This window comes from Eretmochelys imbricata, chromosome 19, assembly GCF_965152235.1.
Source record: "Eretmochelys imbricata isolate rEreImb1 chromosome 19, rEreImb1.hap1, whole genome shotgun sequence".
NCBI classification, from domain to species: domain Eukaryota; kingdom Metazoa; phylum Chordata; order Testudines; family Cheloniidae; genus Eretmochelys; species Eretmochelys imbricata.
The window spans coordinates 12,149,085-12,176,195 of NC_135590.1; the positions used below are offsets into that span (position 1 = coordinate 12,149,085).

The 27,111-nt window shown below is 42.3% G+C and overlaps 1 protein-coding gene across 2 annotated transcripts; it reads right to left on the reverse strand.

Annotated features, from left to right (window-relative positions):
• Nucleotides 1-187: 187 nt before the first annotated feature.
• YTHDF2 (YTH N6-methyladenosine RNA binding protein F2) lies at nt 188-27,111 on the reverse strand. Of its 2 annotated transcripts, XM_077837706.1 has the most exons (6): nt 26,797-27,111; nt 26,346-26,370; nt 25,638-25,717; nt 18,931-20,517; nt 16,221-16,306; nt 188-1,106 (listed from the first exon to the last, which is right to left on the reverse strand). In XM_077837706.1, the coding sequence occupies exons 1-5, from the start codon at nt 26,821-26,823 to the stop codon at nt 16,250-16,252; spliced, it is 1,776 nt and encodes a 591-aa protein (XP_077693832.1). In that variant the 5' UTR covers nt 26,824-27,111; the 3' UTR covers nt 188-1,106; nt 16,221-16,249. The 2 variants fall into 2 exon arrangements, with proteins under 2 accessions (XP_077693832.1, XP_077693833.1); XM_077837707.1 differs by lacking the exon at nt 16,221-16,306 and having other exon boundaries at nt 26,797-27,106.

Genomic DNA, 27,111 nt, shown 5'->3' on the forward strand with positions numbered 1-27,111 from the left:
AACAGGGGAAGCCTAGAGCATTGGCTCAAAACCCTGTAGGGAATCACACAATAGTCAATGAACCAGAAGTTAGGAACTGAAGTATTAGCCTGCTACCTCATTTGCAATTTTATTCTCCCATGTACAGCCTCCTCAGTCACAGCCAGGGCAGCACCTACCACACTGAAAACTAACTGGAACACAGAAGTGATGCTCAACAGGATCTCACGTTTATTATTGAGAAGTGATTAATGGTGAAAAGAAAGGCAATGCCCATTCCTCATTGGCTTAACAAGAAACTGAAGAAACATTCACTACACATTTTACAATATTTTTCGTTCAAAATTCATGTTCCTGTAAACAAAACAAGTTTTTACCACTGTTCTCAGCCTTTAAATCAAATTAATCCAGACTTAATCTGTAATCCATATAATGCACAAGAACAGAACATTTCTTAGGACTCCTAGTACTTGACTTTTGAGTAACAAAGGGTCAGAGGAAAACAAACCACCCTTAGATGCAACCTTGGCAATAATTTCCATTCGATTCTTCCAGGCAAATAAACCCAAATTTTTCATAAAATTCCTCCTCTTCCACTCCAAGGAAAAAACAGTTCTTCCATGTTCTGCGGCAGATGTCCAAAAAAAGTCACAACTCGGTGTTCCAAGTGCAAATGTCAAAACTGGGGGAAAGGAGGCGCGAGGGAAGTGGAAGAAAGGGATGCAGCAGGGTTTAAAAATTAGAGAAAAAAGGCATATGCCACTTATGGACTTTCAAATCCGGAAAACATAGTAAAAAGACAAAAAACAAAGCATATGCTCTGAAATCACAACCAAAGCCAAAAGAAAGGGGACAGTTTTTACCTATACTCTACCTAGAAGGGATTTTTTTTTTGTTTTGTTTTTTTTTAGTCCTATGTCTCTTGTGACATTCCAATACTTTTTTTTTTAAACTGCAAGTTTGTAAGTTTTTGTTTTAAAGTCAATGAAATTAAGAAAAGAAGTCCTAATTCTCTCTGGGGTGTTCTTTTTTCTCCTCTCTCTCTTTTTGAAAGATATCCCGGATGCAACCTCTGCTGCAGTCTCTGTGGGAAGGGTAGCGTTTTACTTGACACGGCCTTGGCGTTCCTGCAGGAGGAAAGAGAAGGTGGTTAGTTTAGGGCAACTCTTGCAAAACTTCCATGGTCAAGAGGATTTTGTTCACTATCATCTCATACACAGATCATCAAAACATAGGGCTGGAACGGATGTCAAAACATCACCCAGTTCACCTCCCCACACTGAAGCGAGATTAGGTATTCCTAAAACCTTCCCTGAGGGGTGTTAGACCACTAAATATTAATGTGGACAGTCTGGTTTACGACAGGAGAAGTCCCTTATAATTAAGTTGAATCTGAGAAACAGTCAGTTTCTGTTCAAGGAGTAGGAGCTCATTTTAAGAGGGCAGCTGCACATGGCTAGTATGACAATGTACTTACATTGTATCGTGTGATGCCTCCCAGTTCTTGGCATTTCCCCTTTATAATAGCAGTTGCCACCACAACCCCTCCCACCACACCCTGCTCCTTTCCTCTCCCTAGCCCCAGCAACATCTTTTGCAGATAGCAAGAGCAGAGGTCCTATCAATCTAATTAATTAAAAAACAGCTCTAACAGATACAACCTGCTCAGATTCCCCCAGTTTTGTACAGCCTGCCAAGTATAATGAAGGGAAGTGGGACACAAACAAGGAGAGGAGGGAAAAAAAGGGCAGCCAGTGAAGAGCTAGTGAAATAAACTATTCACTGCTAATGTTATGTCAATTAACTGGTTGGACACAGTCTGGGGGGCCAGGTAGAGGCAGCCACTGTGCTAGTTACCAGTGAGGGTTTCCAGTGCCTCACTGGTGGGGTGAAGCAGGGCTCTCTTCCCCATTCCTGTAAACAGATCTTCGGAAAGCAGTTCCCAAGAGACCTGCCTCCAGTTCTCAATCCTATCAGGCTAGAAACCAGTCTAGAGACTGAGTAGGTAACAGTGGGGAGGAGGAGTGAACCTGCCCTGGTAAAGGAGTGATTCAGGTGCTTTCAAGAGTGAATTGGTAGCAGGGGTCCATTTGCTGAAGGAGATCAGGTAGTCATTTATGTCTAGTGAGAACAGGAGAAGAGAAACTGAAAACTGTGTTCAGTCCCTCAGTGAACTCGGCACTGAGAAGTTGCTTGCTCAGGGCTACAAAACCAAGCCCCTGTGAGTTCTACCACCACAGAATTCATGCTTCACGAAGACTGGTGATCCAGGGTACAAGCCTTCATTTTAAACACCAATGCTGCTAACCAACATGACAGCAAAAAACGGCAGACTCAGGCTGACACCCTATTGGTTCACACTTCACTTTTTCAAGGCAAACAGAACAAAAGAAGTGCGAATGGCTCCATGCACTGAATGGACTGGTAAGCACTGAAACCTAAAGATGGCAACACATAAGAACAGCCATGCTGTGTCAGACCAATGTTCCATCTAGCTCAGTACCCTTTTTCTGACAGCGTCCAGCGCCAGATGCTTCAGAGGGAATGAACAGAACAAGGCAATTTTGAGTGATTCATCCCGTCATCCAGTCCCAGCTTCTGGAGGTTGGGGGTTTACACCCACAGCATGGGTTTGTGTCCCTGACCATCTTGGCTAATAGCCATTGATGGACCTGTCCTCCATGAACTTATGATTTGATAGACCGCGGTCATATCCCTGCTTAGTCACCTCTCTTCTAAGCTGAGGAGTCTTTTTAATGTCTCCTCCTAGGGAAGCTGTTCAATATGTCTAGTCATTTGTTGCCCTTCTCTGCACCTTTTCCAATTCTAACATATCTTTTTTGAGATGAGGTGACCAGAACTGCAGACAGTATTCACGGTGTGGACAGATCATGGATTTAATATAATAGCATTGTGATCTATTCCTTTCCTAATGGTCCCAAAATTGTTTGCTTTTTTGACTCAGAATTACCCACAATGACTTCCCAAATCTCTTTCTTACGTGAGAGCAGCTAATTTAGACCCCATCATTTTGTACGTATAGCTGGGATTATGTTTTCTAATGTGCATTATTTTGCAACCAACAATGAATTTCACCTGCTGTTTTATCGTCCAGTCTCCCAGCTTAGCGAGATCCCTTTGTAACACATTAGTCAGCTTTGGACTTAATCCTGAGTTTTGCCACCTCATTGTTCGCCCCTTTTTCCAGATTTGTGAATACGTTGAGGAGCACAGGTCTCCATACAGATCCTTGGGAGATCCCACTATTTCTCTCTCCCTTGTGAGCACTGACCATTTATTCCTACCCTTTGTTTTCTATTTTGATCAGTTACTGATCCTTGATAGAGACTTCCCTCTTATCCCATGACTGCTCACTTTGCTTAAGAGCTTTTGGCAAGGGACCCTGTCAAAAGCTTTCTGAAAGCTCAAGTATACCATATGGATTGCATCACCCTTGTCCACGTTTGTTGACCCTCTCAAAAAATTCTAATACATTGATAAGGCATGATTTCCCTTTATAAATGCAGTGTTGACTGTTCCCCAACATATTGCATTCATCTATGTGTTTGATAACTTTTCTCTTTACTCTAGTTTCAGACCATTTGTCTGGTACTGAAGTTAGGCTTACTGGCCTGTAATTGCCAGGATCACCTCTGGAGTATTTTTTTTAAAATTGGTGTCACATTAGCTTCCCTCCAATCTTCTGGTACAGAGACTGATTTAAAGCGATAGGTTATACATCACAGTTAGTAGTTCTGCAATTTCATATTTGATCGCCACCCAGTCCCTTGAGTGACTACCATCTGGTCTTGGTGACTTATTACTGTTTAATTTATCAATTTGTTCCAAAATCTCCTTCTATTGACCTCAATCTGGGACAGTAGAAATGTCAACTATTTCAACGCTGATCACTTTAACAGAAGCAGGTAGTTATTCCAAAATCCCAAACTACCTCCTATAGTTCTCCAGGTGCCAATGCCTTAACAGTCCCCTACCCAGCTGCCAAAACCCCCAACTTCCCCTTGACAACTACTACACTACAATTATGCACTGTCAGGATAAAAATCGACAGCATATTGAAAAACAAAAGAGTGGAAGAGAGTAAATTACATTGAATTTCATATCAAAGAAACCTCAGCAGCTACTGCATTGATATAGTTTGTTTTCATGTTGGATTCATTAACTTTTTAAATGTTAAATGCAGCAGCTGCAAAATTTCCCCATGTTACTTCATAATCAAGGGGCTTTGCCACAGCACTTGAGTCCAGCTTGCCACAAAGGGTTAAAAAAGCAAGCTGGAGAGAGATGCTACCTTAAATTGACTCAAAGCCTTGATTAAACGTCCCTGACAATTTAACATGCAATGTCAATAAAAAGACCAAAAATGTGTCAGATGAGCTCTGCATGAACAATGATGCCCACATTCAGTTACTGATTGCCCCCTTTTCTCCACCTAGTCATTCTCGGTGATCTCTTGCTTGAAGTTCATTGAAAAGACTGGCCCTCGCTGAAACCATTTTTGGATCCAGTTTCTACCCTCAGCACTGGGAAAAATTAACCATTGCCATTGACCAGTAACAACTGGAAAATGACAGCTATGGGTGTCTCGTGAGCCTCAGGCCTTTGTACCCCAGTATAACTCCCTGTGTGGAGAAGCTTAGGCTCGGTCTACACTGAAAAAAGTTTTATTGGCATAGCTACGTTGGTTAGGCATGTGAAAAACCACACCCCTGACCCACACAGTTATGCCAACAAAACACAGCTATGTTGACAGAAGAGTCTTTCCATTGATGTAGCTCATGTCATCTCGGGAGGTGGTGTTCTGCACTGACAGGAAAACTCCTTCTGCCGTAGTCTGTCTTGACACTAGGAGGCTATGCTGGCATAACCTCCACAGTGTAGACACAGCCACATTCTGGTACAAGGGGGCCTTTTCTGATTTAGTTTATGTCGCTTGGAAAAAGGTTTAATCTAAATCTAACCAAAACACCCTTACACTGGAATAAGAGCGTCTACACAGCGAGTTCTGCCTGGATAACTAGTGGAAGTTTCCTGTGCAGGTGTGGACTAAGCGCCAATTGGAAACAATACATTTCCTACCCCCACCAGCCAAGGATACAGTAAGTGGAACGCTGCTTCAGTTTTAAAGCTTCTTCCTCACAATAGGCCTAGTCAACCCACACTTCCCTTTCTCTACAGGACATTTGAGAGATAGCCCTGGATACTTACACGTTGCCTTTTAGATGAAAATTAGGCTAAGGTGGAGCAAATTCTGTTCATGAATATCTGCCATACAAACTGAACAGAACTGAAAACAGCAGAAATCAAGTACCACAACGGATATCCAAAGCAGTTTTGATCCCTTGGCACCACAGTACAAATAAATAATAAAGCCATATGTCTGGGGGAAGCTGCAAATCAAAAAGAAGTTGCCAGGTCTTATTCCTTCCCTGCCTCCTGGTTCTGTATACAGCAAGGTTCAGTAACCAAGGACAGATGGCAATATGCCACACCCACTCAGGAAGAGGCCACAACTGCATGAACTAAACTCCACCTTCTCAGGCACAGATGGGTTTTAAGCTAGCTGCAGGAATACACTGCCTTAGAACTGCCCTCCTCCTCCCCCATTCCAGCTTCAAGTGATAGCCCCATCTTGTCCTGCAGATGGTGGCTGCAGTCCCTGCTGACCACTTCAACTGATTAGCTGACCAGACAGATCCCGAACCATGGGTTTAATTAGTTGCTTTCTCCTTCCCCTTCTGTGAAAGTAAAGCTGCTCCAAAGGCCAAAGCATGGCACAAGGAAAGGAAGACTAGGGGTCTAAGAGGAATAAGAACATAAGCACAGCCATACTGGGTCAGACCAACGGTCCATCTAGCCCAGTATCCTGTCTTCCAACAGTGGCCAATGCCAGGTGCCCCAGAGGGAATGAACAGAACAGGTGATCAAGCAATCCAACCCGTCACCCATTCCCAGCTTCTGGCAAACAGAGGCTAGGGATACCATCTGTGCCCATCCTGGCTAATAGTCATTGATGGACCTACCCTCCATGAACTTATCTAGTTTTTTTTTGAATGGCACAGGAGATGGAGCAAAAAGTTGCAGAATGCAGGAACAAAGGATAACCCAACCCAAGAAGATTCTCAGAAATGGATCCTCCATACAAACTGGAAAAAGGCAAGAGACTGGAGGAAGGAGACTAGAAACAGTTTAATTTCAGGATGGGGGACCATACTGCAAGTTTCTCTCAACTGAATATTCAGCATAATAACCTGAAGAGGCTTGAAGAACTAGTGCCGCACTCTGGCGCAGAGTAACACCAGTACTTTCCCCACTATTGCAGCTTCACGGAATATTTGGGGGTGGGGGGGAAGAAGAGTTCCTCCTAAAGGAATGGTGTAGGGAGTCTATTTGTCCCTGTTCAGATTTTTGGCTCGTTCTGTTGCCTGCTGCAAGTGACTCTTCCCTGCATGGCACAAGGATCTGGGTTTATGCTCTCATCCGTGCATATGTCATGGAGGGATAGCGAGCAGTTTCCTTTTACTCCAGTGCAACCACTTGTGGTCTGAAAGCCCAGTGTGTGTTAATATGAGCACTGCTCTCAGTGCTGAAGGAGATACGGGGCATGATTTCATTCTCTTCATTCATGGCAGGTTTTTTTCCCTGTGCTTTTGTTTGTAGCTGAAGGAGCAGTTTCTCTTGCTTTTCCTTCTAGGAAAGAGGCCTTGGCCTAGAGATGATGTCCCCTCTATACAGTCCAACATTGTCCATGCCCTCATCCAATGCAGTGGGACACCCCCACCCGGCCCGACCCACCTCCCCGGAGAGATATCTTGCTCTGCAGGAGTTACAAGTGAGTGCTGGACCACAAGAGAGAGGTAGATAGATTTTCTGGGGTCAGAGGCAGGGGTTAAGTGCTGTGCACCCACAACATCTCTATTCTTGTTTTCCCTGAGCTCTCAGGAGTGTGGGGGATACTGCTAAGATAACACCCACACAGCCATGCAAAATCCCAGGAAAAGGGCCTGGGGCATGTGTTTCTGCAGGTAATAACCATGATTCTACCCTTTGACATATGAATCCCTGGATGACAAAAAAAATCCACATTGTGTTTTATTAAAGTTTCCCTTGATCAACAAAGGTTGGCTCAAGCATAAAGAAAAATGGAAGATGAGATCGAGGACAGACCAGGAAAAGCCAGAGCTAAAGTGTCAGTGAAGGACTGGTAAGAGCACTGTGGGACTACAATGGGGGGGACTAACTGTACACAGTACTGAGCAACATGGTGGATAACAAGAAATTTATCCTTTCTCCGGTCAAGTGGAAAAGACACCTATGCACTTTTGCAAGCATGTGCGCGGACATGCTGGGTTTACAGGTATCCAAGAGAGTTGCATCAAAATTCTCCATTCCAAGGCTAGAATGTGTAATTAGAAGCCCTTTGTGATTATTCTGCATAATTAATTTTAGCCAGGTCACCACAGTTATAGGGTGGAAGCCGTGATGTCACAAGCTGGCTTGTGACACTACTTAATGAATGAGTGTAGTGCAGTAATCTGATAAGAGGATGCAGTTTCCAGTCACACAGCTTGGGAGCCAATCCTGACAGAAGATTAAAACACTTACCTGAAAGCTTATAACTAGCACCTACATATTATGATGAATGGCACATTAGAAAGGACTATGATACATAGATGCAAATACTATGCTCTTGTATAGCACCTCTCAGAGGTTCTCACATTGATTTACAAGCAGCACTTGCCCTCAACACTCCTGTGAGGTAGGCCAGTATTATTCCCACTTGACAGCTGGAGAAAGATCTATCTAAGGTTACAAATAGGGATAGAACCCGCAGCAGAAACTACTAGTTTCATGCCCTCCCCACCAAGCCAGTGATTGCCAAGTGTGTCTGGCGCAGTTGGTGGTGGGTTGGTCTGATTTCAACACACATTACTTTCCCAATGTTTTTCCATATAACCAACTGCTGTAATGAGCACAAGGGTGTTTTGTATGCCTGAGTGGAAGAAGTGGTGAGACTTGAAACTTTTAGGCTCTGGGCCGCATTATGGAAATTGGAAAACCTTTACATTAGACCACTCTCCTTCCTCTAAGGTCATATGCACGGATGACTAAGTTAGGTCCTCTAGATATGTGCACGTAACTGCAGCAGAGATCAATGGGAGATGTGCACCTTGCCCAACAGCAGAATTCAGCCCCATCTTCAATAACGTTTGCTGGAACGACAGGGATTTTTTAAAATCTAGAATCATTTTGTTCACTTGGAAATAAACCATTTGAGACCTCTCATGTCAGATCATATTCAATCCTAACCAACCAAACTAATACAGTTTCAGGGCTGCCAAAAGTCAAGTCAGAAGTCAATTTGACTTGTGGTGGCATAAATTAGAAATAAGAGTGATGTTTCTACCAATTATATTTTCCCTCTATCTGTATACTGCCAGCCTTTCCAACAAGATCAGCTTAAAATGTGATTATGGCCAGCACAAACAACTTACTAAAATAGCACCTTGTTACTATGCTTATCCGCTCCCTGTGCGGCTTCTGAGTCTTAAAATGCTCAGTTTATATACAAAACATTTTACTACTATTGGTATTGGAAAGCCAATACAACTGCAGAGGAAAGAGCTGCATCCTATCCTAACCTACACCAATAGAAATGCTAGCTCCATTCAGTCTTCAGATTTCTCTGGTTTGTGACCATGGCTGACTTTCAGTTATTTATCACTTTGCACTGCACTTAGCACTCTTGTAAAGGAGCTCCTTAAAATTCAAAAAAAGTAAATATACTAGACACATTGATAACCCCATGCTAGAACTCCTCCTGCTCTGATAAATTAAAATTTAATCAAAATCTTGATTAAACAAAAAAGCCTTACAACTTGACCAGAGGGCAAGCAAAATGAGACCCATCTGTGGGATCATATGCCAAAGGAGGCTATGTAATCAGTCCTGGAAATCTGAATTACATGCACAGACAACACAAGTGTTCCAGCAACCACAACTGCATCCATTGGCAGGATATAGGAGAAGAGGGACTCTCTCAAACAGATCCACATCACAGACTGAAAAGCCGAATCACAATATCAGGCTGAGTTTGCACATCCTGGCAGTTAGAAAGGTCTTGCCTCAGCATAAAAACTGAGCATACCACCTAATTTTTATCTAAGATGCCTATCGCTCTGGTATCTAAACAACAAACCATTATCAAGGCATAAGAGTAAATAGGGAACAGCAAGATGTCCTCTTTCAAGAGTGGTTGTAACCAAAACATGACTAACCTTACAGAGCACCAATCACCACAGGATCTGTGGATTTTAAACCACAGCTTGCATTTCTATGTCAAACATCCAGCTTGGGAGCTAGGGTGTTGGGAGGGACTTCATGGAAGTCTTAGAAAGACGGCCTCTATTTCTGCAGCGGCAGTTACACAGTCAGTTGTTCCTGCTTGTCAGCTGGCTGGCAGACATGCTCAAATCCCATCCCCCAAGACCAGCTTTCAAGGGAGCACCAAAACTGATGCAATCTAGTGCAAAGGATGAACTCTACTGGTCTTCACACTCCGTATCAAAAATGCATTCTGAAGCAACAAGAAGTCCACTTTCCGCAAACAGAGGCACTGTCCTGCAGGAAGCAGCTGCCCTGAAGAGTGTAACTTGCCCAGGAAACAGAATGGTATGTGGTCCTAAAGCAAACATGCTACTGGACACCAACTACCCAAAGCCACATCACAATGAGCTGGTTGGTCCTTTTCAGTGAATATGAGCATTCAGATCCCCTACAAAAACCACAGGTAGTTAAGCTTTGAAAAATTTACCAGCACACCTTACCCATCGGAAGTTAATACAACTTATGGGAGCCTTCTGAGTGGGATTCCAGACACATCTATTAAGTATCACTGGGCTTCCTACCTGGGCATGGTATTTGGACCCGAATCCCTTCCTGGCTTTAGTGTATAGGCAAAATACACTTGTAGCTTCCATTCCAAGATACTGTGAAGGAAACAGGATTCCCTATTCCCACACCCAGCTGTTAACAATAACATTCCCAACACCCTCCTTCTCCCCTGACCATTTGGTAACTATGTGCTACAGCTTTCCTGAACAGCCAAGTATAAAACTTACAAGAAACTCTTTAGCTTTATTACTGCTCAGAAAACTATGGGCAACAACAGTGAAACTAACTATACTCCTGTAAGTGGCTATTGGGGAGGCCCAGAAAAAAATTTCTACTGGCAAGTCCAGTCTTCTTCCCTTGCCCCCAGTCTTACGTCATCAGTTATTCTTGTGTATATATTGGCTCTTATGTCATTACATACATGAGGAAATAAGGACTATTTTTTCAGTTTGCTGGCCCTGTGCATTGGATCTCACTTGGTTACCGGGCAGTTTGACTGTTTGCCTACTTGGGTCTTTCAAGGAGTATGGATTAGACACTTTCTGCACTGACTTATACATTAAAGACTCCCATCCCAGCTTTCATAAAGTCAATGTCATTTACCAAGAACCTTCCTTTGAACATTGTTGTAATGACTGCAATTACAAATTTACTTTAATTGAGGGCTTAACAGTAAAGAGTATGTGAAAGTTCATAAAAATTCACCATAACGTAAAACAAGGGTTAATGTGAAAAGGTGCAAATGGAAGACAGAAAAACTGTCAGTCCAAACAAAAAGACTTGGTATAACTCAAGGACTGTGCTAAGATCATGCCTGGTAAACAAGAAAAATTGTAGAACCAAAAAAATGAATGAACCAAAATTGGTGTGTCGGAAACTAGGTTTAATTGGTAAACAAAATTAAGAGGGAATGGGCTATTCCACCCATCGCTCCCTTCTGGGGTTCTTAAATATTTTGGGGAGAAAAACTGGCTACTGGACGAAGCTTCACCATGATGGCTGGTACCCCCAACATCTCCAGGGACCCAGGGCCTTTGTCACCCTGATTCTGAGACATGTTCTGACCAGACTAGGCCAGACAGAGGGACCCAGATGAGCTCCCTACCTTTACCGACTAACTGAATCTCAACCGCCACCTGGGATGAAAGAGCATTAGACTTCAACAGCAACAGCTCCAGCCACCTCAACTAACTTCCTCTCTTTTCCCCAAAAGGACAGTTATTGCGGTCTTTAATATTATCTAAGAGACTACTGAGCAAGGGGTTTTTTCTTTCTATACGTTTTCTCCAGCTAAAGGGAAAGGGACACAGGATGTTAAAATGTAAGTCTTAAGACTTTACATTTCAAATGCTTTGACTGTTTTTCCTTCTTTAACTTTAATAAAAGGTTTAAATGATTTTTAGAAATAGTGTATTGAGCTTACTTAGTACCACGACAAAGTCTTTGTATATAAAACCCCTGACCTTGCTTAACACTGTTTAATGTTAGACAGTAACTGGTTTATGTTAACACCGTTGGACCATTTATTCCATCTAAATGAATACAACATTATAGTATATCCTTAAGTTTTAATCTGCAATGGTTACAGTGAAGTAATGCACCCTTGGTGCAGACTTGGGATCAAATCTCACTCAGTCACATGAAATGGGTCTGATGACTTCAGCTGACTACATAGTAGACAAAGTGTTAGCACCACAAAATTTGAACCACAAGATGTTCTGGAGAGGGAAGTTCACCCACTTCAAGGATTCAGAATCTCAATTAATGCAAAGCTAATAAAGCATTTGTTGTACTCATCGTCATACAATACAAACGTGACAGCTAGGTTTGAATAATACTGAAGCCTGGACAACTCTACATCCACCCCCATGGAGCCTGGACAACAAGTACTTCATTCTGTAAGCCAGAGGAGCTTAATATTCATTTTAAGATAAGGTCACAGACAACAGGCCATGCCTTCTCCCACTTCCATTAACCAGCCGATACCAAATTTCAGTTAATGAGCTCCAGTAAGGAGGGCAACACTCCCTATTACCGTTTACAAATCTCTATTTCCTAGGTATTTAAAAGGGAATCTTATGTCTCTGCAACAGTAGCTGAGACATATGAATTCCTGCTTAGTTCTTTACAGTTTCACAGTGTTGTCTTATAAACATATTAATACCCAGTATCAACCTGTTTGGGGCCAAAATTTGACCTGTTACATGAGACTCTAGAAAGAATGATCCTCAGGGCTTTAAATCTCTTAAAGATTTACTATGATGCCAAGAAATTCTTAAAGGTAGTCACTTTATATAGGGCCTACACTTTTGTCCTTATAATGACAAAACAGGCCAGGGAGCACAGCAATCAGTAACACCAATGCGCACACAGAAAAGGAAACAAATGCCTTTTAATTTCAAGCTCAATTAGACATACGGGACAGATGAGAAGGGAATTATAGTTTATTCCCCCCCAGTTCCTATCTTGCTATTCTATTACAAACAATAGAAAAGCAGCTAACTCAAAAAACTGCTCAGTACTGCCCTTTTAATAAAGAAATTCTAACAGTATGACACTAGAATTGCTGTCTACATTTTGAGTTCTCTCTACAGAATGGCTCACAAAACCCCCAAATGCTGTTATTAAACTGATCAAATGCATTATTACATGACTTATCCTTCAATTAAAAAGCAGCCTGCCGGGCAGCTACCCATTGGAAAGAGCAACCACCAACTCCCTAGTCTAGTCATCAGCTTGCATAACCACAATTCTTGTTAACCAAGACTTCCTTGGACAACTTTACTGCAGTAAAAGTGCAGTTGCACTATTTTACAAGACAATTGTCCAATTTTGTGCCACTGAGGAATTGGCTTAACTTGTAATGCTGTAAGACTTACTATTACTACTAAGTACAACAGTACATTTTAGAAAATAAGGCAGGGTTCTAATAACTGAAGCGAATATGCTCATACAATGACAAAATAAAAGGACCAAAAGAATCCTCTTAAATTAATACTTGTCACCGGATACCTTATATAAAAGAGACAAAGCAAAAAAAGTGACCTGTCAGACAGAAAAAGGTTGCGGGAATATATTCTAAGAACAAACAGAAATGTAGAGCTGGAAGGGACCTAAAGAGGTCATTCATCTAGTTCATCCCCTTGCACTGAGGCAAATAGCTCATGTAAAGCTAAACCTACTAAAACTCTGAATACAGGAGGTTCATGTGTTCACACACTAATACTTTCCTAGCTCTTCCTAGATACTAATCAGCTTAAGTAGTGTCACCTGACCAATTACAAGTCTTCACTAGGTAGAAAAAGCAGGCAAGAGAATACTGCATCTGCTGAGCGGCACTGAGCTTCAGAAAACAAAATAGACAACCGACATTTAGCTTCAGAAAAACGTAACTTTCCTTGAGAAACTGCTGCTTCTCAGATTATTACAGCTAAATTACCTAGAGTTCTGTAACACTGCCATCCACCAGTGGGCTATCAACCACAGTGTTGTTTAGTTACCAACATTTTTTGCATTTTCCTGCCATGTATCAAAATCTCATGAAGTTTCTGGGGAATCCTCTTCCTAAAGCATCCCAAAAATATTCAAAGAACAACTACACAAACCCTAAACAGCAGCACCTTTAACTTGAATTATTGGGAGAGGGGGAAAAAAATCTGACACGCTACATTAAAAAGGCTTTCATTTTAGTTCACTGTGGTATTAACAGCTGAAGCACGCAGCTTAATGTTTGTTAAACACAAATGCCAAATAAGATAATTTGATATGTTTCAATTCCCTTAAGTTTACTTTGATCAATACGGACAAAGACAACACTGAGTTAGAAAAGAAAGTCTTCTGCAAACTGTCCCTTGCCAGTGTACCCCTGCACTGTTCTGGAGAGATCACCTCCAGCACAACAATGGTCAATTTCCTTGGTCTCTTCACTGAGGCTGCCAGTGACAGTACCAGTTGTGATTAAGCAATCAGCTCACTGGAAAATGGCCTGAGATTAACTCATTTCATGTAGGCCATTCCCTGCTAGAGGGTAATACCTTTTAGTTACTCACATGTACTGCATTTGACCTGGTGACCTAGAGGTGAAAGGCTCTTAATCCGATTACCAATCCTAAAGAAAATTTTAAACTTCTCATCTTGACAACTTCTAGGGATCAGCTTCACAAGCTACCAGTTGACTTTAACAGCCATTAAATCTTGTAGCTTAATGAGATTTATTAACTTGCTAGAACTCAGAGTACATCTATGCTATAAGCACTACCGTGGCACAGCTGCAGCACTGCACTACACCGTTGTGGCATGGACGTTTGCTACAACGACAGAAGGGGTCTTTCCATCACCGTCGTATATCCATCCCCTTGGAAGGAGTCTTCCATCAACCCAGCTGCATCTACACGGGGGGTTATGTCAACCTAGCTATGTCATGCAGGATGCACATTTTTTCACAGCCCTGAGCAATGTAGCTCGGTCAACCTAAGTTTTAGGTGTAGACCAGGCCTCTGTGTCATTGTAGATATGAGAACTGGATTACTTTTCCCAATCTAACTTCCATTTTGTTTGTACTAAGATCACTTCTGGCTATTCTTATTGTACAGCAGAGGAAAGACTCCCTTCTTCTACAGGAGGAAGCATGTTTATGGATTAGAGCATACAATAAAGAGCCATCCCTCTTAAAAAACCCCACAGAATACAGAATGAGGCTCATTTATCAGTTTCAATGAAGTGCCTTTAGGTTGGATAAAAGGCATAATAAATGCAAAATATTACACATCAGCAGGTAGGTACTGAGACAAGCAGAGCAGTTTATCCATTTCCTCTATCATTGTATCATTGCAAATATGTTAACTAGCACACTATTTAGAGAAGGCTGAAACTGTGATGTGCATTTCAGAACTTTAAAGGGTCATAGCAAGGATATTCAGCACTGGCACACCGATCAATTGACCTCATAGTGGCCAGGTTTTTCAGGGGTTTTAGTACAAGTACAGTAGGTAATCTTATGACCTCTGGATGCAAGGAGCCATGTCAGTGCAAGCAAAGTTACTTTACATCATGAACTGCAATACTCAAGCAAACAAAGGAGGAAGTTCTAGCTCTTTGTTTACTCAGAATGGTTTGAACACAACAACAGGCATTAGGCAAGAGAATAGTAACAGAATCATGAGGCTCTCCACCAATCTTTGGAAAATACCTTCCCTCCCCCTTCCCCAGCCAACTACAAAACCAAAGAAATACAAACTACGTTAAACAAAGAGACCAGTGATTTAAAAGTGACCATAAAAAAACCCCAGGTTAGTAAATGCAGATTCAACATTTAGTTGTTTCTCCATAAATTGCATCCCTCAAACTGGCAGTGACATTTACCACTCAGTATTTTAAAGGAGGTTTAATATTCCTCCAAAGCATCAGGTGTCAACCAATGAGAAAAGATAATACACTTCAGGAAATAATGTTCCTGTTTTGAGATTCTGATACATACACCCTGACACCCAAATCAATTCTTCAGTTCTTTTGGACTCAATACAAGCTTGATTCTTACCTTCTGAAAAGTACCTTTACCAATATTGAAGGAAGCACATTACAACACGCGTTGCCACTGGAACTGGAGAATGCAAATCTTTATGCAAACTCCTTTCTAAAGTCCACAGAATGTGTGCACTGTTCACATGGAATTCATAATGCCAAGGCAACAGAAGAGTCATAAAGCCGAGAGCCACTGCAATTCTTTAGAGAGCACTCATGATTTTACCTCCACTGCTTTTGAGTTTGGATTACACAAGGTGCTGCCATTCCAATGTAAGCAGAATCTCATGAAAGCTTATGCTCAAGTTTGTTAGTCGCTAAGGTGCCACAAGTCCTCCTTTTCTTTTTGCAGAATCTCATAAGATTTCCTTACTAAATATGCAGGACCACTTCACTGAAGTCAATGCAACACCTTCTAGAAACAAAGGGTTACTACTAGTTTTAAAATATAAAATAAAGCAGTCCACACACTGCAGCAGTCAGTGACAGAATCTACTTTGGGAGCAATTGTCAAGGGTCTTGAGAAGCCTGAAGCCAGCTTGAGAAGGACTATTTTGGCTATCAGCTTCAGCAGTCTTGGATAGGAGAACATTGAACGGTTTGAAGGAAAATCTAATTCTGGATTGGAAAACACAGAACAAAATCTAACTAAGGACAGAGAAGAAGTGGAGACCAGCATAAGAATGTACATGCAGCAGAAAAGGCCCAGTGGTCTGTTTGTAATAGATTTAGACAAACTCAGCCTTTTAACCTCCCTTTATAAGTGAAAGGACATAGCATGAACACCAAAGTAAAGTACCACTTACATGCCTGTTTAGATATGCTACACAGTGCTCTAAAGAAATCTGTCACTCCCATATATCTTGAATGCAGGCATTCTTAAAGGGATAACCTGAGAAACAGGAAAGAAAACACAGGGAGACCCCAGAATTTTGAGAGGGTTAGGAGAGAGTACATTCATCAGTCACTCTGTACAAGCTGCTCTGCAGAAACGACTGTAATAGAACAGCCTTGGCTAAGTTTGAAACCAAATGAAACAGTTTTAAGCTTGTTAAAAGCTAGGCATCAGCCAAACTTGGAGATGTTTAAGCTTCAAGGAACAAGAATGCAGAACATGTACATACCACCATCTTCCACTGACTGTGACTGCAGAGACAAAGAGCCTTTAGCAATGGGGTTTCTCCAGTACAAAAGAAATCTAACAGACCATGGACAGGCAATCTGCATCATTAACTGCTGTTGGGGCAGTGTTTTAAATTGGTATGTGAATCCTTTTCAGGTGGCCAGCTGAGGTGCTCACAGAATGCTGCACACACAAGATTTGCTTTTGCCAACAATAGTCACATGGCAGAAACACAAGTACCCATTTTATTAATGCCCAACAAAACTGGAAGCCAGGAATCAAAGTCTGCTGGTTCTCACTGAAGTGATGAAACAGTAACTGCAGGAAAACCTAAAGATTTTCAAGGCCACATCAGAAAGTGATCCGAAAGGTCAAGCTGCCCCTGAGATACCGTACTGAAAATGACAGGCTAAGTCACTTCCTCCATACCAGACATTATAGGGCTGGGACCCAGAGCATATACCATAAGAAAATGAGCCAGTAATAAAAAGCAAACATACTGACTTCTCAACCTAACGGAGTTCATTCCTTGCCTATGAATTTCAGAAATACATATTTACGTTCTCACACAAAGAGAGGAAATAATTTCCTTAACCACTTTTCTACTGGACTGGTACACTAAGCTAACTCAAATGTAATGCCAAAAGCAATCTCCAATGCTCTAAACATCTTTTTCAGCTGCCATTTCGGCTCTTAGCATTCTGTGTCACTGGTAACTCTCATGGGAACTGTTTTTGAAGGAAGTAGGGGAAAGAAACTGCAAATACATTTTTAAAAAACTGAAGTTGAGGTTTAAACCAATTTAATTTAAGATGCTTCTCGTATGGACCATTAGTAAGTTACAATTTAACATTTTTACTATCTTAAAAAAGATTCTAAACTTTAAAAATCTAACAAGTTTTCAAATCTGTTTGCGAGGAACTTTCTGCACCTTTGCATTTGTTCTCAATTCTCTGCTGGGTTCATCACAGCCCTTCACACTCTTCAGCTGCCTCCCTTCCCCAAGATGTGACCTTTCCTTGCACTGCAAATTCTGCTGCTCTGCACACATCAAGTGTGAAATGTACTAGGAATCCCAGTTCCTGAAGATCTCCATCCCACACTTCAGTGATCAAATTACTTAACTTCTCCCTCTGCTGCAAGTTAAAACTTAGTCTGGTTGCTGCATTCTGGGCCTCAAATGACATGGCAGCTTTTAGGACCTGAAATCACCCAGAACCTCCAAGCTGCCATCAAGTCTGGCCAAGTTCACATAATGTCAATATAACTATTCCAATGCGTTCCCACACAGACTTACAGGTTTTCTGCTAAATGCTAGTCACGTTTGGTATCCCATCTCTGTATACTAGTAACAAACATTAAAAACAACAAGGAGTCCGGTGGCACCTTAAAGACTTAACGGATTTATTTGAGCATAAGCTTTCATGGGTAAAAACCTGACTTCTTCAGATGCATCTGAAGAAGTGGGGTTTTTACTCACGAAAGCTTATGCTCAAATAAATCCGTTAGTCTTTAAGGTGCCACCAGACTCCTTGTTGTTTTTGTGGATACAGGCTAACATGGCTATCCCCTGATACTAAACATTAAAATGTTGTACTTGAAAAGATGTGCACTGTTTAATTTTTTGTTCCATGATTGTCACACTGAATTGTTTGCAGCTTATGTTTTTATCTCTTCAAATACCAGGTGGAGGATTCCCTGTTGCTGGAACTAAAGAGAGCCTTACAAAACTTGGCAACAAACTAGGAGCTGCTGCTAATTTCTATTTAGTGTTTTGGATCAAATAAGAGTTATATCCCTAAGGGGAGGGAGTCATCCACAGGCAAATTCAACACCCTGATTTGTATCAAACTAAAAATCAAGGCCACTAAATTGCCATCTAATTTCAGTATGGATGGTACTTTTAACTCCACTGGTAAGAATGTTTTGACAACTAAGATTCCTCATTGATGTGTTACATCATCATATATTAATCGATTGCCACTCTTATTGTAGAGCATATACTTGTCAAAGAGGAGTCTTGACAACACTGATCAATTTTATTTTTTTAATCAGGTGAATTTGATACTCAGAAAAAAGTTTGACTTGAAGCACTGACTAGCATCTAGGTTAGCGCAGGCAGGTGCCACACATGTTTCCCCACACAGCTCCACCAGAACATCAGCACTGTTCTGTACAACTCCCTCCTACTCTTGGTCCCATCCAGAGCAGGAGCTGCCATACTAGATAGTGGGTTCATGATGTGGGGAAGTGATTAGCTAGGAACTAAAGTGAGACCTCAAACTCACTTTATGAGCTCAAGTCTCCAGGTTACTTCATCAGTCCATTGTACCACCTAGCTTCTCTATGCTTCCCCATCCCACAAAATTCCTGAAGACAGGTAGGCAGGTTACCTTTTTAACATTTTCCTCCTCCTCCTGGCGTTTCTCATAGTGTGAGAAGTCATCAAAAATGGAGGTGGTGTGCTTGTAGGTGGCAATGATTTTCAACACCTGCTTAGCCTTTTCCAGAGGCACTTCCTGAGTGTCCCTGGAGTTGGTCACTGGTTTATTCTCGTTATTCTCTAGGCGGATGTGCCGCAGCTGGCTGTTGGGAACGTCCTTCACAAAAATCCACCTGACATCAAAACGTCCCTTCCATTTGTCCTGGGACCACACACCTGCACATGTGTTGTAGTCCACAGCAGATTTCATTTCTGCCACTCCACAGAAGTGACCACTGCCGTTGACACTGAACAGTAAGTAAACGGGGCCTTTCCCGTTCATGGAGCGATAAGCAGCATCCAGTCTCTTGTTGCCATGCTCTGTACTGCACCAGATGTTATATTTAATGGAACGGTGGATATCGTCCTCAGAGTAACTCTTAATGATGAAAACCCGGCCATGTTTTGGGTTCCAGTCAAAATCCTTGGGGTTGTAGTTATTGATGGACCTCAACTTCTCCAACACTGGGTGCGGTTCCAAAGGAACAGAACCAGAACTGGCTTGAGACTGTCCCACTCCATTACCATCCACTCCGTTTTGACCAAACCCATTGCCACGGTTACGAGGTGCAACCCAGCGGGTTGGCTGAGCTGCCTGTTGCTGCACCGGTAGCTGGGCTGGCTGTGGTGGTGGTGGGGGCAGTGGCTGCGGCTGTTGCCCTGGGGAAGCCTGTGCCACTGGTGGGCTGTTATTGATCTGTTGGCCCACTGGTTGAGGGGACACCTGGGTTGGCTGCTGACCAATATTCTGAACTAAAGCCTGGGAAGGCGCTTTTGCTACCGACCCTTTGTTATCCCAAGTTCCAATATCCATGTTATGTTTTATTGGAGGCGGTGGAAGACTTGACCCTGCAATGCCATTCTTGGTCTTCAGCTTGGGCTGCTGTTTTGCAGGTTTGCTAGCAATATCAGCCCATGATGTCGGTTTCGGAGGAGCAATGGTAGCAGGAGGCAAACTGTTAGATGCCACGATATTACTGGTAATGGACCCGCTACCAACAGCGGAGCCAACAACTTTTGGGACATTGCTTGCAACATCTGTGCTGCCCAGCTTCAGTGCTGCCATGCCTTGGTCTATGGTATTCATGCCAGGAGCCTTATTCAGAGTCTCATTGGCAAAAGCAGACTGTCCATCAATCATGGCTCCACCCAGTGAGCTTGGTGCATAAGCATAATTGCTACTATATCCAGAGCTTTGAGTGGACTGTCCCTGAGAACTGTTATTCCCCCAAGCTGAAAAGTCAATTCCACTTGGAAAGAAGTTAAAGCCATGCTGCCCAAGAAACGGAGTGCTGCCAAGGGCCCCTGGCTGCCCAAACATTGCATCTGGGAGAAAGTGAGGCTCCCCATTGCTTAGCTGTCCATAGGATGTTAAGTAGGGCATGGGCGGGTCACCTCCTGTAGACCAGGCAGCTTCGCCTAACGAGTAGGAGAATCCAATGGATGGACTGTAGTAGCTTGGCAAGTAGGAGTCAGACATTGCAGTGTATGCATTATTCTGCAAAACAAAAATAAGCACTGAATAGTTAGAATAAGCAGAACCATCAAGGGGCCTGGAATAAAAACCCTTTTATTCTCTTCTCATGCCCCACCCTTCTACCTCAGCTGTTCAAACACATTCAAAGCTTTCAGTAAATAGGATTCATGGCTTTCAAATGTATCCTCTGTCAAAGGTGTATTAAAACAGTTTCATTGCCAGAAAGATTAAATATAAAGATTTAAGACACTATTCATCCCAAAATGTAGAAGCATTAAATTTGCAGATGCACCATGTGGAACTGGGCACGGCTTTTACAGCATGGAGCAAAATGCTTTGGAGCTGTTCAACATTTTATCTAGACTACAAAGAATACCTTCATTTAATACCTGCCTGATGCAGTGGGTTTTAAGGTTTTTTTTTTCGGAGGGGGGGCATTTTATAATCTGCATGGTTGGTGGGGTTTGTTTTCTTTGGGGGGGGGGGGGAGAGAAGAAAGGGATACAGGAAAAAAGGGACCAATAAAAAGCACTATTAAAATTATGAACTCCTCCTTAAACAGTTTTATTAAAGGCCACATTTATTTCTATTGAAATTATCTCAAATTGATTATCCATAAAAATGTCTCCAAAGGTTAATATTAAGTACCCAAAAATATCCCAAGAACTTTAGAACAAACATGGCAATTACTGTATCATCCTCAAAACTCAAACTATTCTGGAGCTACAGCCACATATTAGTGACATACTAAAACAACATAAGAAAACCTAAAGCTTTTCCAGAGGGGCCTTCCCAGCACAGCTACAGAGACCAACTTCAGGTTCGGAAGAAAAACTTGCTGAGTTTTCTACTCTAGATGTTTACATCCAAACAGCCCCTATATTCTACCATGGATGTCTAATTTTACAATTAGGAAATGACATCACTAAGACTTGCTTGCATGAAGATCTGTCATTTCACGTTTAAACCATACCACCAGGGAGTTCTTGCAGTAACACTAATGGGTTTTATCATCCAGTAATTTGAACCTGTACACACAGAGGTCTTCGTGCTACATGACAATTTACATGACAATCCAATGCAGATTAGATGAAAGCCAGGTTGCGTTCCTGTTTAAAATCTTGTCTTACATTAGGCTCCACTCCATTTTTCACTGAATCATGCCTGTGGGTGCCAAATGCAGTTCCTGAAGGACTTCATGCCATATATGCATCAAAACCTATGTAGGCTCAAGATAGCTCTGGCACACTAAAGGAACAGTGGTTCTGTCTCCCTATCTCTTTTTGAATTAAGCGAAAGTAAGCTGCCTAGACTCAAAATTAAAACAGGTTATATTTGGCCTGAAATTTATCTAAAATTAGTAGAAAATTAATTGTAAAGATTCCAATGGCGACAGGTTTTGTTTAAAAACATTCTTCTGAAGTTCTTGTCAACCAAACAATCATATCACCGTGCTACTGCTTGAAAACAGTAATCTGACTAGTCTATTTTCATTTTCCCAGCTGAGAAGAAAAAAAAGTAGCAGCACAATAAAAGAGAATTCATAGATTCCAAGACCAGAAGGAACCATCATCATCATCTAGTCTGGCCTTCTGGATGACACAGTCCATAGAACTTCCCAAAAATAAATCCTAGAGCAGATTTTTTAGAAAAAGACCCAATCGTGATTTCAAAATGGTCAGTAATGGAGAATCCACCACGACCCTTGGAAAGTTGCTTCAATGGTTAATTACCCTCACTGTTAAAAATGTATGGCTTATTTCAAGTCTGAATTTGTCTAGCTTCAACTTGAAGCCATTGGATCGTTATACTGACGTCTCGGCTAAACTGAAGAGCCACTTATTAAATATTTGTTCCCTACGTACATAATTACAGACTAACCAACTCACCCCTAAACTTTCTTCTTTGGTAAGCTAAATAGATTGAGTTCCTTGAGTCTATTAGTTAGTGTGTTCGGATGAACAGTTCTAATCATTTAAGAGCTCGATCCTGCTAAACCTAACTCAGTGAACAGTCTTTACTTAAATAGTCCTGTCAACTTATGTGAATGAGATGCTGCAGGACTGGGCCCTACAGTGTAATGTGTAAAATAAATAAGGATTTTTTAAGATGTTCGCTAAAAATCATACAATGTCCCTTTAAAGGATAGAGGCCTCTCTCCCCAGTTTCACAGGTAATTTAAAATACTCAGAAGGAAGTTGGCCTTACAAATATATAACAAAGACTACATTTAAAGCTTGGAACCATTCTATCCTGGTGATGAGATCTTTGGCTTGACCGATTTCTACCATACAGTGCACAAAAAAAGTGACACTGTCAGATCAAATGTGGTCCCTAATCAAGTCAACATATTCTCTTTTCACCCATTCGCTTATGTTTTGTCTCAAATAATTTTCAGGGGAGGGCTGATTACAGAATAGACTGATATACGGTCTAAATCTGTCGTATAGAAGAGTTATATTTGTACAATAAACCTATGAGCATACAAATTAAAATAAGGGTTAAAACAGCAAATTCAAAGAAGAGAGATCTGTCTGCTCAGTGACGAAATCCTAGCAATGTGCATACGTTATTGAACATGAAGTCCAGTCCTTCTACATTTCACAAACTTGAGTGATAGAATGTTACTGATTAATATGCAAACAGAACTCAACCAGCATACAATTCCCCTGGATGACTAATGCTTTTTGAAAATTCCCCCCCTCAGACTCACTCTTCCTCTGCATCCCTCTCCCCAGGGATTAGAGTTCTAAAGCCTTTTTTAATGTTTAAGTCTCACTTACATACATTTGAGATTTGGAATACAAAGCAACTTAGTCAAATTTAAGGAGATTCAGTAAGTTGCCAAATTAGTTAATAGTGGCTCCTAAAATGGCAGCTCCTACTTGCTCCTGAATTAAAAAGTATGCACCTTGTCATCTAGTTACTTAATGTTTTATACATATTAGCTGGAATGTAGTTTCAAAATGCAGCCACCCCTCATTATTTGTATTACCATAGCCTCTAGGAGTCCTACTCATAAGCAGCTGACTATGTTAGCAAACAATTTAATTTGAGTGTTTTATATAATTCTGCTCCATTTTCCGACAATGAACCTTGACACTGTTTTCCTACCAGCCTGTTCCATTTGTTCATGGGCGCCACAGTCAACTCTGACTGTGTGTTGGTTTCACTCATCTTATATGAACTGAAAATATGAGAGCAGGTGACAAACTATACAACATAGTGAGAAATGAAAGGAAATCATTCTAGTGGGACAATTTTATTTGGAGCTAACCAATTTTGTCTCATCTTTTATTTTTCTTGCTGAATATTTCGAGGACCACCTCAGTTTGAAATTCAGTCCATTTCAGAGTTTCCAGTATTATGCCAGCCAGTGAATTCCCCTACCAATTTCTGTAGTTCTAAAACCAATCATTTTCGTATTTTAAAAAACAGTTTTCCCTGTTTCTTGTGAAATACCTTCACAAAGAGGGAAGTGAGTGACTATTCACAAAGTGCTTATTAAATGTTCCTAATAAACTTTAAAAAAAATACTGTTTTTCTTCTAAATTGTCAGATATAGTAAACTTAGCTGTTTAGTTAGTAGGTAATTTCACATAGAAATGCAACTTGTAAATTGAAAGTCTCTTTAAATGTTCAAAAACCTCTCAGAATTGGTGGTATCAACTTCTATGACAACAAAAGGTGCCAAATGAAGTAGGCATGGACACAGCTATCTTTATCTAGGACTCTGCGAAAGAACCTAGACACGGTCTACACAGATTCTGAACTAGGTTTGCACTTTTCCAGAGAACTAGACTCCTAAGTGATTTTACCAACCAGGTAGGCTGCTAACAATAGCAATTAAGTTCATTAGAGGCAAGGGAGGACAGGGACTGATTAAATAATAAAAAAAACAAACAAGGAGCTGTTAGAAAAGTGTCATACTTGTTGCAAATTAAACAAAGATAAGAAGCCTATTTAGAATTCTCACAACAGGTGCCAATGAAATGGGTATCACTGAAAAAACTCCAACTATAAAAACATGGCTGACAAAACTAAATGAATTGAGAAATGCAACAATTTATTGGCTATTTTTACCTGAACTATGAGAGAAAAGATGAACTGGGATTAACTGAAAAGGTCACTGATACATCTTAACAATATGTATACCTACCATAACTGAACTTATACTGCCTTAAGTCTGCCATATTCCTTCATCTTTTTTGTATGTCACACAATACTCATTTAACAGAATTAACAGTATAAATTGTCCTTAAGAAGAAGCTAGTATCAAAAATACAAAAAGAGTGGTGAAGTCTCTGGTAGTGACAATTTCAGATTTGACTGCAGCCTTTACAGCTCAGTTTCTAATTAAAGCTAAGGTTTCGTTTGCTAGTGCCTTTTCATTTACCAAAACACCTATCCCGGTTTTTGTAAAAAATAGAGCAAAACTTCATGGATTTTCCAGTTTGCTTGGTAAAGAGATAACACTGATAATATCCTCTCTGAAACAAGCCTCTAGAACATTACCACATTTTACCGAGATATTTCACGTTGCCATATAATACACTCACTCATATTGTATAATCAACCAGAAATGAGTAAGGAAGTGACACGTCTTAAGAGTAAAACTGAAAGATCAGAAATGATCACAAGATTTATGAATTCCTTTTATTACTTCTAGCTTCATCAGAAGCACAACATTTTATGTTCAGGATAAATATTTTTGGGTCAAATTCTGCCCACAGCTACATCAGTGCAACCCAAATAAGTTGCAAAAGTGTTAAGGAGCTTCTTACCCTTATGTTTGTTCCCCAACCCCAAGGTATTTTTTTTAATTATTGCTGTTAAAAAACAAACAATATTCATTGTAGCAGCCCTACACCTAAATACAAATATTTAATCAATTAATGGGAACTAATTACCAGTGTTTTCTAATCACAGTACTACCTATTTACTTACGAAATAGAGTATTATTTTAATAGCCATAAAAAGCTAGCAAATGTCAAAACACAATATGGGGTAGAGGAGAGGACATAAAAACAACAAAGAAAAACCAAAGAAAAATTCATTTTAATCAGTCACTGACAGAAAATTATGTAATTGCTTGGCACACCCTACCCCTTAACTAAAGAGAGAAGCTTTGTAGTACTCACCGGCCTGGCCTGAGGACTCAAGTAGGGTTCAAAGTCATCATCATTTAACCCATCCTTCTGATGCACGGATCCATTTTGCACTAAGAACAAAATTCATACCCTTACAAAGAACTCCACAATTCAAACAAGTACACGTATTAACCTAAAAGTATTTAGTGACAAAACAACCTATGTTAGAATACAAAAATGTCTCACTGGTTCCAAATGTTGCCAGCTGAGCCAAAGGGCAAGGTCTCACACACACCAGCATGGTCCTCCAAAGGAAATTTCCTCTGACCCACAGTGGAAGCTAATCTAATTTTCCTGATTCACTGACAATTACTTCGGCTGTATAGCTTCCCAGACATGGCCTGCAGACAGCTCCAATACATAAACTCACCGGGAGGCAACATAGAGGAGAGAAGATTCCTAGAGAAATTCTTGTATCCTAATGCTGAGCTCTCAAAAGAACTTCACTTCCCACTCCTATTTCCCTTTAATATCCCCATTTTCCGTGCTCCAGGGAATCCCCTATATTCCTCACACCTCCGCCCAGCAAAATCCTGTCCTCCTGCAGCTAGGCCGCCATGGGAGCCCCGGACAGTCCCACACGCTGCCTCCAGTCCCCCGCTTTACTCTCCCCCACACCCAGGGATCCGCTATTCCCCTGCTCCTACAGAAATAAAATCCACGCCCACCCACGTCCCCAGGGGCCCGGCTGCCTCTCACCTTTGTTGCCTTGGCCCTTAGGTCTCTGGAGCGGCGACAGGCGGCGGCGCGACGAGACATGGAAGAGAGAGGAGGGAAGAGCGGTGAGCCCGGGGAAGAAGCACCGGGCGCCGCAGACCCCGGCGGGCGGGAGCTGAGGAAGCTCCAAGGTGGGGGCGGGGGGAACCGGGCGGGACGCGGGGGTTGGCCGGGCCCGAGCCGCGGCGCCCCGTGTCCGGGCGGCGAAGCCAGGCCTGGAGCCTGGCGGGCAGGGGAGGCCCAGCCGGACCCAACCCCAGCGCGGCCTGGCCGCAGCCTCCCCGCCCTCGCCCAAGAGCCGGCGCGGCCCTGAACCGCCGCAGGGCTGGGGGAAGCCAACGCCGCCCCGCCGGAGCTAGGCCCGAAACCGGGGCCTTTCCCAGCTCCCTCCCGCGAGCGCGGCCCGGGGAGGCCGGCGCGCGGCGGCCGGTACCTGCTCCAGGAGGCTGCTGGCCGACATGGCTCCGATCGGGCTCCTCGCGGCGGGGGCGGGGTCCGGGCTCTCGCGGGCGGGCGGCGGCGGCGGGCGGGTCTCGGCGGCGGCTTTGTCCGGGGAGCGGGGCGCAGGAACCGCGCGGCTCGGCTTCCTGGCGGACTCTGACTCGCCCGCCCGCGGCTGCTGCGGCTGCCTGCTCGAGCGACGCTCTAGCCAGCTCCTCGCCCCTTCCGCCAGCGTCTATGGCCGGGGCCGCCTGCCTCGAGCTGACACCGTCCGGGCGTCACGAGGGGCAGCGCGCGCTCCACTCCG

Bases quoted from the DNA above. Each gene is read 5' to 3' on its own strand.
- YTHDF2 (XM_077837706.1), bottom strand. From the start codon at position 26,823: ATGTCGGCCAGCAGCCTCCTGGAGCAG. The intron at 26,371-26,796 runs GTACCGGCCGCC...TCGCCGCTCCAG, and splicing joins CCAGCAGCCTCCTGGAGCAG to AGACCTAAGGGCCAAGGCAA. The intron at 25,718-26,345 runs GTGAGAGGCAGC...TTTTGTTCTTAG, and splicing joins TAAGGGCCAAGGCAACAAAG to TGCAAAATGGATCCGTGCAT.